The sequence below is a fragment of the Myxine glutinosa genome, chromosome 4 (genome assembly GCF_964187855.1).
Source record: "Myxine glutinosa chromosome 4, kmMyxGlut1.1, whole genome shotgun sequence".
NCBI classification, from domain to species: Eukaryota; Metazoa; Chordata; class Myxini; order Myxiniformes; family Myxinidae; genus Myxine; species Myxine glutinosa.
The window spans coordinates 89773309-89785578 of record NC_136264.1 but is presented as its reverse complement, the minus strand read 5'-3'; the positions used below and the strand labels follow the sequence as shown (position 1 = coordinate 89785578).

The 12270-nt window shown below is 42.0% G+C and overlaps 1 protein-coding gene across 1 annotated transcript in view; it reads left to right on the top strand.

The window, feature by feature from the left end:
• The window catches only part of NDUFB11 (NADH:ubiquinone oxidoreductase subunit B11), a 188026-nt gene that overhangs the window by 75359 nt on the left and 100397 nt on the right, over window positions 1-12270 (top strand). The window contains exon 2 of the mRNA XM_068112910.2: window positions 11667-11797. Within this exon, the coding sequence (XP_067969011.1) occupies window positions 11667-11797 (131 nt within the window). The remainder of the gene's footprint in view (window positions 1-11666; window positions 11798-12270) is intronic.

Here is a 12270-nt window from a genome sequence, read left to right as displayed (position 1 = left end):
TAAGCGAAGTACCAACTTATAATCTGGTTTTTGGGGGTATCCAGGCATAAGGAAGAACGCTATTGAAAATTGGGTCGCCACGTCAAAATTCAAGATGGCCGCCACCATATATATGTCTGAACCTTGTGAGCGAAATATCTTGAAAAATAAACGAACTACTAACTTCTAATCTGGTGGTGGGTTTATCTATGCATAAGGGAGAACGCTATTGAAAATTGGGTCGCCACGTCAAAATCGAAGATGGCCGCCTTGCATCTTCCACTTTGTCAACTTAGTAAGGGCATTTTATGAGATATTTCACAAATCTGTTAACTAAATTGTTACCAAAAAATTTCTTCACCAATGTTTGTAAACGTGTGTAATAACATGTGTTAAAATGTTGAAGTTCAACTCCCGTGGGAAACCCAGAAAAAAAGCTGTTGAATTCGGGTACCGAAAAATTATTTTCGAGAATTTTTATTTTTTTTAATCGGCCCTTAAGTAACTTATGAGGGGTCAAATAAGGGTTTTTCATGATTCTGAGTTGATTGTTAACATTTATATTTTCACTTTTACATTTACACACAAAGTAGCTTTTATTTCACATACATATATAATACTCAAGAGTTATTTCTCATTCACAATGTCAGAAGTTTCAACAGTCATTGTCTATGTCTTCTTCAGACTCAACAACATCATGACTGCAGTTTCTGCATGTAATGCCATTACAGACTCCACAGGCCGAGATGCACGTGACCCCATTCTTCTTGCAGCTGCATCGCCGGTTGCTGCAATCTCCATGACAATTACAGCTCGTGAACTGCAATAGCTCCTCAGGAGCCGTGGGGTCCAGTGTTGGAACTGGCTCATACCCATGCACACCTATTGTCCATCCATAGTCACTGGGGTTCAGAGACATGCTCTGTAGAAGGATCCAGTCCCGGGTCTGCAGGTAGGCACGGAGTGAATGTTGTGCAGCTGCACCCTCTGTTGGAGGTAGAGTCTCTGGTTTGATCACTCCTGCCGCTGCATTCCTTGAGAACATGTTTAGGGTGGCATAGTTCCGAACCCGAAGGATCGGTAACCGACACAATTTCGGTCTTCGAGGCCGGCCGATAGGCACAGTGTGACCAGAAGGGACGAGGTTCTCCTGACCACGTGGCCCTCGACTTGGTGGGGTTTGTCCGCACAATGTGGGCGCTTCAGGATGAACTTTAGCCGGGGAGCGTTTGGGCGCCCCGGTCTGATACTGCCGCCCATGCGCAGAACAACTTGTGAGTGCACGTGGGTGCCGGCGGTCCCACTGGCCTAGCGCTACCATGTTTAGACAGCGAAATCTGTCCCCGGGCACCGGCGCCTACTCCCGGAAGTTTGAGAGACGAGCTGCGTCAGGCACGGTAGGACACCCGCGGAGCCCCGGCAGACCAGGGACGCGCGAGCCTACGCGTTAGCGTGCTACGGCGGAATCAACGGCTTCGGCCACGGCCAGGTCGATACTCGGCCCGGCCGCACCGGAAATGAACTGGTTCGACACTCGCGCTAGAGAGGTCGCGGGCGACTGAGATGTATTAACAAATTTATTAATTAATTTGAGACGTCCGATTTCTAGTGTTTGGAAATTTGGAAGAGCTTGACCCTAGCCTTTCCCTTGCGAGGGCAAGGAGGAACTTAACACTTGACACTTAAGCTTAGTTTGAAGTACGTCCTGACCAGCGCTCACGGTGGGACGGCAAGGCAACCAGAAGGGACGAGGTTCTCCTGACCACGTGGCCCTCGATCTGGGAAGCGAGAGGCGTTCCATTAGTGGACGCGCCCCTCACGCCCGACTTCTGGGCGGCCCCGGCAGGCCGTTTGTTTTGACGTTCCGTGACGGGCCCCGCACCCCCACCTCCGGGCCGACCAGGCAACCGGAATGAATCCCGGTGTCCCGATCCAAACCTTCAGAGTGGGCCGGCTGGGGAGTGACTGGCACTTGTACCTGCACTTTCCGTCCCTGCGGTCCCAAATACCGGAACCACCCGAATACCACTTTATTCGACAAAATGAGGTGCGGCCTACATCTAGGCAAGGCCGCGTGACGTCATCACGCTTTCACCTTAAAAGACTTATTTGATATAAGTTAATATTTTGATATAAGCCTTAGAAAACCAACCCTATATAAGTCAATGTACTCATGCCTATATAAGTCGTTGATCCCTTCCAGGCGTCCAGTGACTTCAGTGCCCCAGTCATCCCCGCGACTCCGTGCTGTCTTCAGCAAGCTTGCCTTCAGTGTATCTGCAGTCAAATTATCTGGCACTCTGTATTTCTTTCTAGCTTGTGCTGGATTATTTTTGTAGAGCTGGGCTGGTTGGTTGCAAAGAATGCATACATCCTTATACAGGAGGTCAACTGACTGTGATCTTCTAGAACTGCAGCCAGTTGATGAACTGAACTCACAAGTAGTGCGTCTTCTCTTCAACTTTGATGACTCTTTCTCTGCCTTTGATGCTTGAGCTGACTTCTTGGTGGTTGCAACAAAGTTGTTGTACAGATCATTTTTACACTTCTGGTGGTACCTCAGTTTTCCTTCCTTTTGAGCCTCCTTCATACGTTCCACAACAGTAACATTTTCGACAGTTTCTGCTTGTTTCAATAAAGTTGAGTATCCCTTTGGAGTTGCCTGTATGAGCCTTTCAGCTGGTGTATCCGAGCGTGCACAGATGAAGCAATTGAGCACAGGTGGAGTAACGTCTTCATCCATATTGCTAGACTCCATGTCCTGCAAAGTAGAAAATGAGATATATTTAGAAATTATTTTTCCACAAAGGAGTGTGTGTGGTGAAATATAAATGTTAACAATCAACTCAGAATCATGAAAAACCCTTATTTGACCCCTCATAAGTTACTTAAGGGCCGATAAAAAAAAAAAAAAATTCTCGAAAATAATTTTTCGGTACCCGAATTCAACAGCTTTTTTTCTGGGTTTCCCACGGGAGTTGACCTTCAACATTTTAACACATGTTATTACACACCTTTACAAACATATTGGTGAAGAAATTTTTTGGTAACAATTTAGTTAACAGATTTTCATATGTTTCCCTTACAGTTGCATTACTTCAACGACAGGGGACCTAGGCGTAACGCTTGTTTTTGTAGGCTTCCCCAATTCTGTGCCTCGACACAATCCTGTCTCTGAGCTCTGCGGGCAGTTCCTTTGACCTCATGGCTTGGTATTTGCTCTGATATGCATTGTCAGCTGTGAGACCTTATATACAGTCACGTGAAAAAGTAAGCACACCCCATGTAAAGTTTTGACTTTTTCAACATATTTCAACATACAGCTATTTGATCTTCATTTCAACAATATTGATAGATAAAGGTGATATGATATAACAAATATCATGAAACATTTACATTTTGTAGTCCATTGTATAATTTAAATAAACATAAATGCAAATTTTGCATGTGGAAAAAGTAAGTACACCCTTGGCTCTAATAGGTGGTATTGCCCCCTTTGGCAGCAACAACCTTAAGTAGGCATTTCTTATAACTGTCTACCAGTCTCTGACATCGACTGGGAGAAATTTTTGCCCACTCTTCCATGCAGAATTCTTTCAGCTGTGCGATGTTTGAGGGGTTTCTTGCATGCACAGCTCGTTTCAAATCCCCCCACATCATCTCAGTGGGATTTAGATCCGGACTTGGACTTGGCCATTCCAGAACCCTCCATTTCTTGCTTTTCAGCCATTCCTTGGTGGATTTACTGGTATGTTTAGGGTCATTGTCATGTTGCAAGGTCCACCTTCGGTTGAGCTTCAACTTTCCGACAGATGGCCTCACATTATCCTCAAGCACCCTTTGGTACAATGAAGAATTCATTGTGGATTCTATGATGGTGAGCTGCCCAGGCCCTGATGCAGCAAAGCTGCCCAAAACCATAATATTTCCACCCCCATGCTTTACAGTTGGTATCAGGTTCTTGTGGTCAAATGCTGTCTTTGGTTTTCGCCAAACTGGTACTGTGGCCAAATAGCTCTACCTTTGACTCATCTGTCCGGAGCACATTGTTCCAGAAGTGCTGGTCTTTGCCGAAGTGTTCATTGGCAAACTTTAGTCTTGCCCTGATGTTCTTTCTGGACAGCAAAGGTTTCCTCCTGGCACACCTCCCATGTAGATCAAATTTGTGCAGCCTCTTTCTTATGGTAGTCTCGTGCACTTTGACATAAACAGTGGCAAGAGCTCCCTGCAGGTCCCGTGATGACATTCTGGGGTTCTTAGAGACTTCTTTCAGCATCTTGCGGTCTGCTCTCGGGCTGAACTTTCTGGGGCGGCCTGGCCTGAACAAGTTGGCAGTTGTTTGGAATCTCCTCCACTTGTAGATGATCTTCCGGACAGTCGAATGATTGATTTCAAATTGTTTGGAGATCTTTTTAAATCCCTTCCCAGATTCGTAGGCATCTAGACCCTTCTTTCTGAAGGCCTCAGAGAGCTCTTTTGATCTCGGCATGGTGATGCCACCCATTTCAACAACAAAGAGCAAACCAAACGAAATGTCTGAGGTTTAAATAAGACAGGTTGCTCCAAGATCCTCTCTAACGATGTTCTAATCATTTGCACCTGAGCTGGTGCACCTGATTCTAATTTTAGGTATTTGAAGTAGTGATAAATGTCGGGGTGTACTTTCTTTTTCCACAAGCGAAATTTGCATTTATGTTTATTTAAATTATACAACGGACTACAAAATGTAAAGGTTTCATGATATTTTTTGTATTATATCACCTTTATCTATCGATATTGTTGAAATGAAGATCAAATAGCTGTATGTTGAAATAAGTTGAAAAAGTCAAAACTTTACATGGGGTGTACTTACTTTTTCACGTGACTGTAGACAGGTGTGTGCCTTTCCAAATCATGTCCAATCAATTGAATTTACCACAGGTGGACTCCAATCAAGGTGCAGAAACATCTCAAAGATGATCAAGAGAAATGGGAGGCACCTGAGCTAAATTTCAAGTGTCATAGCAAAGGGTCTGAATACTTATGTAAATGTGATATTTCAGTTTTTCTTTTAAATAAATTTGCAAAACTTTCTAAAAGCCTGTTTTCTCTTTGTCATTATGGGGTATTGAGTGTAGATTGATGAGGGAAAAAATGAATTTAAACGATTTCAGCATAAGGCCGCAACATAACAAAATGTGAAAAAGTGAAGGGGTCTGAATACTTTCTGAATGCACTGTATGTCTCATTAAACTCGGGCTTGACCATGATCAATTTTAATGAGGAAGTCGTTGCACGTTGATGCAGTATGTTTTGGTTGGATAGAAAAAGACGCATTTGAGAAAAAAAATAATAATAATAAAATGTATATATATATTTATTATTCGGAGAGAAAATTTTAGACATGTACAGTACTGTAAAAAAAAACAATCTTTCCCCATTGTTTTTGATCAGTTCTCTTTGTTTGATGATTAATCCATGCTGAACGCATTTCTTGTACAATATTGCCATTAACTATTCTTTTATCAATGTGATGCTGACAGCCAGAATCCTAGGCTCTGTACTTTGAAACAAGTCAGCAGTTGTATCATTAGGGAGTCTGTGGGAAACAGTGCGGCACTTCAAAAGGGAATTTTCATTTGTCTGATTCACTGGGATCTTGCACTAATGCAAAACCTGCAATGCATTGGTGTTGCACCGAATGTGTTTGGTGCTTTGGCTTGTGCTGCTGCTGCTTTGTGAATCTGGTTGTAACTTGGCATTCATGTTCACTGATGATGGGCAGCGGTCACTATAGATAGGTTTTGAATAGAATGTGTTGCATTCCTCAATTTTGATTTCATTGCTTTTGTCCATTTTGTGCTTTTTATAAGTCGGACATTTTTCAGGGAATAGTGGGGGTGGGCAACAGTTGCAATGGTGTTAGTGTCTTGGGGTGTTTCCATTGCGACTGATATAGAGAAAGTAATTTGAACTAACGCCGAGAACATGACCCATTTCATTTTCACATCTTGAATGTTCCTCGACAAGGACTGTCAATCCCAATCCTCCAATCAACTGCTGCCATCAAACTTTTTGCTAACCGCAGTCCCTTCATCTTCTGGCCCTCATATTTGGCCATGACCTATGCTGGGCAAACCACATTTCCAAACTGTCATCCATAGCTATTCACAGACTCTGCATTCTGTCTTCTCAAGTCCTGAGCATCTCTAACCTTGCAGCAGACAAGGCAATTATATGGAGTACAACAGAGTATTTCTCTCTTTTATGGCTTGGTGCCATAGTGTCCCACCTCTCACTCCTGGATTCTGTATTGTTACAATTATTATTATTATTATTATTATTTTAAAGATTCCGATAGGAGGTTTTTACATTCCGATTTTACATTCTTCCTGCTTTCTGTTTCTACATTGCAGAACCGACACTTGTCCAATTGACTGTCCCACCATCTTCTTAAATCCATTGGTGTAGTGTCCTTGGTCTTGGGCATTAATAATGATTCGTTCTCCGTCCCAGTTGAGCTGACCTCTTTTTAGCCATTCCAGTGATCCTTCTTTATCTATCCAACTCTTTTTATATATATATATATATATATATATATATATATATATATATATATATATATATATATATATATATATATATATATATATATATATATAATATGTATATATATGTATATATATGTATATATATATGTATATATATGTATATATATATGTATATATATATATATGTATATATATATATATATATATATATATATATATATATATATATATATATGTATATATATATATATATATATATATATATATATATATATATATATATATGTATATATATATACAGACTTGGCATTTAATATGGAATATTTTTTTTGTGGGGGTGAACTTACTTTTCAACATGACTTAGAACCAAAAGTTCATTGGAATTATGTTGAAATTATTCTAGATTTTGTTAATGTGACCTTTAAAAGAAACAAAAAACACATTTGACATTTCGAAGCAAATAAATTGATCCTTGAAAGTGATGTAAACTGATATCGAACTCAATTCACGGACAGTACTGTGTTAAACTTCTGTGCGTTTTCCAGAAGTATCTCTTTATTTTGCACATTAGCCAAATTTATTTTTAACAAAAACAAAAGTTAAATTACGACTGGGATTACGGACAGTAAAATTACAGTTCAGTACTTCTTGTAACCCCCACGAGCATTCAGGAGAGCACGTACACGTCGAGGCATGCTGTACACGAGATTTGCCAAGGTTTGGACAGGAATCGCTTGCCATGCAGTGACAATAGCCTGCTGCAATTCACGCACAGAGGTCGGCTGCTGGTCCAAGTTGTCGATTTGACGCGTTAATTCTGCCCACAAGTTCTCTATCGGATTCATATCCGGGGACATGGCAGGCCACTCCATATGCTCCACACCACGGTCAGCAAGAAAGTGTTGGATCATGCGAGCATGATGAGGCCGTGCATTGTCATCTTGGAAGACAATGTTTCCTCGAAAGGCTGCACGAGCAAATGGAAGCAATGTTTCTTCCAGAATGGCCCTGTACTTGAACTGGTTCAGGTTTCCATTCAGTACAACCAGGTCAGTTTTGCCCCCTGCATGAAAAGCAGCCCAGTCACCCCACCACCTCCAGCTTGGACTCTTGGCACTATACAATCTTCGTTGTGGGCTTCATGCACTTGTCTGCACACTCGGACGCGGCCATCTTGACGATAGACCAGAAATCTAAACTCGTCACTGAAGATCACGTGATTCCAGTGTCCTGGCTGCCATTGACGGTGCTCTCTGGCCCACTGCAATCGGCGCTGGCGGTGTTGTCTGGTCAGGCGTGGCTTTCTCAGGGGATGCCTGAAACGATAGCCTGCTTGAACCAGTCGTTGGTTGACTAACCTCATGGATACAGGCACATTTGTCAGTTGCTGCCTCTCAGCCCTAAGCCGATTAGCTGACTTGGTACGGCCATTGCGGACTAACCGGTGCAGCTGGCGATCATCCCTCCTTGTGGTTCTGCGGGGACGTCCTGGCCTCGGTATTGGAGTAGGGACACCCCTCTGAGCGTTTAGTTTCAGGATCTTTGACACCTGACCTTGAGTGATGCCATACTGCCGACCAATTGCACGCTGTTTCATGCTGGAATTTCGTAAAGCCACCACTCCATGACAAACAGCATTGTCGAGTTGATGGACCTTCTCCAGAGGAAGCGGCAATAACATTTGTAGACGTGCAGCAGTTGTTTTCCACTAATACAGAACGCAACAACCCTTGTATACCCGATTGTGAAGCCAATCGTCAAATGCACCTGTTCGTACATTTTGCCACGCCACCTGTGATATAATCCTGTTGTTGACTTCTTGCTGCGACAGACAATCAGTGACATGGTTCTTTTAACAAAGAAATCACCGAAGCGTAAAAGAAACTCACCAGATTGATAGACTGAGTTAAGAAACGAATCCCAAGTCAAGAAAAAAAAATATTCCATATTAAATGCCAAGTCTGTATATATATATATTTTTCCCTGCTCTTTTGTGTTTCTGCCAGTTGCTACTATATATCTGCTGGTATTTCATATTGTATTTTTCTTTTGTCTTTTTTTTGCAATCGTTGAGGCTGTATTTATTGCTGTTTCTGTTTGGTGCGTGACATCTTCCAATCGCACGTGTTTTTGGAAGTTCTTTTGCAAGGTGAGTGAGATACTTTTTCTGGCTTGTTGCGTTCATGCTTGGGCACAAATTGTATCCTGTAGTCTGTTGAGCTTTTCATTTACTCTGCTAATCCTACAATCATCGCTCTGTGCACTTGATTGATTTCCATCAGGCCACCGCCTCCTTTATTAGCGCTGAGGAAGCGCCTCTAGCGAATGACTTCCAGCCAGTGTAACGCGAATTCCTGTCACAGGAATTCTGAGATCATATAAGTGTGACGTGGCAGTTCCTGATTGGTTCGTGTTGGGGAACCCCTTCTCGCTGCCGACGTGACGTAAATTCGCGCACGCGCACTGGTGAAGCGCGAGATTCGGCCCAAGGTTCTTATTATTATTATTATTATTATTATTTTTGTATACAAGATCGAGGCTCGAACCATGATCGAGGCTCGAAATTCCATGCCCGAACCTCAGCGCAATCCAAGAGGATTCACTTGTTCCTCTGCAGGTACATTCTTGGGATGCACTGGTTTTTGTCAAACATTTTGTTCATAGTGAGAAGTCTCCTTGTTTTGATATCTAGTTTTTTGATATCCACTTGTGGCCAGTTTACTATACCACATCTGTACTGAAACACTGGTACTGCTAGTTGGTTTATGGCTTTGATTTTGTGTCTTGGGATGACGTATTTTTTCAGGATCAGCCTCATTCTATGCAAGTATTCTTTGGTAATTGGCTTGTGCATTTTTTAAATGTCAAATTTGGTGGCGCTCTTCTACTCCAAGATATTTTGAAGATTCTTTGTTGACTAGCTCCTGTATTGTTGTATCGAGGTCGATTTTTGTGTTGTCTGTTTTGGTTGGTTTACCTTGCACGAATGTGTATTTGGCACACTTATCTAGGCCAAATTCCATTTGGATGTCGTTGGAGAACCATTTCACGAATTTCAGTTCTACCAATTTTTCGTCGTTTGGTGCAAAGAGTTTTAAATCATCCATATGCAGTCGATGCGTCACCTTTCTTGTTTCTCTGGGCGTTCTTTTATTGGATATTAGGGTGTATCCGTGTCCTTGCTCATTAATGATGTAACTTAGTGGGTTCAGGGCCAGGAAAAATGGGAGAGGACAAAGGCTGTCTTGGATGATCCCACGTTCTTGGTATTTCAATCTTTCCTTCTGAGTGCTGCAGGATTAATGTGGTACTCCTTGGCTTTCTCAATTGGCTTGCTTAATTGGGCATTTATCTTGTACATTTACGTGCACTTTATCATCCATGAATGTGGGATACTGTCAAAAGCTTCTATTTTTTTTATAGTCCATGCTGTTGACTATTTGGTTCTTCATACTGCCTGGTGTTGGGCTAGCGGCTAGGGTGCCAGCTTAGGATCCAAGGATCCTGGGTTTGAATCCCGGTCGATCGCTGAATTAACGCCAGGGGGGTTGACTCAGCCTGTCATCCTTCCGAGGTCGGCTAATTGAGTACCAGTTCACTGGTAATTCCCTGTGTGTCGTAAAAAAGCGACAAACAGGGTTGGCGGCAGGAAGGGCATCCGGCCGTAAAACATTGCTTCAAATATGGGACCAAAAAACAACAACAACCACGGTCCCCGAAAAAGGCCAACCCCCGCTTTGCGGGGAAAAATGGCCTCTAAACGGTGGTTTTATACTGCATTTTTTTTTAGTATGGCCTTGTTTAGTAATAGGTGTGTGTGTGTGTGTGTGTGTGTGTGTGTGTGTGTGTGTGTGTGTGTGTGTGTGTGTGTGTGTGTGTGTGTGTGTGTGTGTGTGTGTGTGTATACACACACACACTATCTGTCATAAAACACCAACCATGTAGATTTGATCATGTAACTCTTGAAGTACAATATTATCATTCAAAGTTCCCTTTTGGCACATTTGGCTGAACACCTGCTTGCAACATTCCACGTAACATAATTGTCGCAAGGCTGAATTGTCGATAAACTGATGTATTTTGTTGAGGTGCTATGGCACAGGCACGATGGTTCAAAGAGCCTCCTTTTGCATCAAAGCTCCTTGTACTTTTAAAGCGACATTTTATATCAACACCATTGTGATTTTTAAAAATATATATATTTTGAAATATTGTGTTTGAGTAAAACTTGGGAGTAGGGCACTTGGTGCACTTGACACAAATGTGTGCTCCATACTTTCGGCTCGACCTGTAACTCATCTGACACTTCTTGAGGCTTGTGACCAAATCTCTGAGGATCTCGGAGCATGTTTAAAGAGGATCCTGTGACTCAATTTATGTTCCTTACAACCATCGACTTAATGTGCCATTCTTTAATTTTAAAAATAAAGCAAAATATTTTTTGTGGGGTTTTTATTCTGGTCTCAACAACGGAGGTTTGCTCTGAGGTAAAAAAAAAAATATATATAACAATAATAAAATGTTTGTAGTCCGAAAGATCTATTTTCAAAATAGCTGATGCCGTCATTTTTAAAATTTCTTCTCGTTTTGTACCATCAGCACTTTCACTCATAAATCCATTTCCAGCTCTCATGCTCATCGTTCAACTTGGTGTGTTTGCTGATGTAAATCCAAATTGACAGTTTGCCTGCAATGCTTTGTTCCTCTTATTATTATTTTTTCTCCCTACTCGGGAGCCATCTTCCAGTTTCTGTCAAATCCCACTCCTCTCCTTAGTCATATCGGCTCTTCATCACCTTATATTGAACCCGAGACTTATCTCTCGGCTTCCATCTACTTGCCCTTCACATGTTATTGTTGCTTATTGTCCACCCCTCACCCCCCCCCCCCCTCCCCACCCCCCTGCACCCTGCCCACCTCCTCTAACAGTCACCCAATTGCCTGTATTTAAAAATCTTTGTGTGATTGAACTTTTAATTTTCAATAGTAGTACTTGAAAGTCGACCTGCTCGTTCGCTGCCAAGTTTATTGGGTTGAAGGTAATGAAATCTGGACTGCATGTCTCATGAAGCATTAACCCTTTTGGCACTGGAGACAGCACTTTTAGCCTTGATTACCTCATGGGTAATGTGTGTGCATATGTGTGTGTGCCTGCAGAACCCAGACCATCACGGGTTTAGTGACGACCCCGTCGAGGATTGGCAGAATGCACATGCAGTCTTGTTAACATCGATCTCCTTGACGCTCGTTTTTGGAACATTGTACTTCAGATACTCACCTGACTTCCGGTAGTAACGTAACACTTTCTGCACTGTTCTTGCACAACGGTTCATAACATGGTTTGGGTAGAGAGTTTGCTGGTTGAAACCTTTTTTTCTTCTGATCAAAATGAACATTTTCTTTTGTAAAATAAATTATATTTTCTTGGTTAAACTGCTACCCATAGTGACAAAGGGGGATTGAAAATGGTATCGTTGAGTTTGAAAAGCATCAACATGTGCTATTAAATATTTTTCTCTCATTTAGGTTCGTCTAGTTTATGTTTGATTCCTGACCTGGCGATAAACCATCAGATTTGTACTTCACATGCAGAATGTTGCATAACAAAGTGCACTGTCCCTCGTATGATTGTTAAGCCAGTTGTGTGTATATTTTTTTGGTGAATATTGTGGATCCAGGGTGTCTTTACATGAATAGTAAGCAAGTCCTTACCAGCACCATGAACAGCACTCTATATATATATATATATATATATATATAT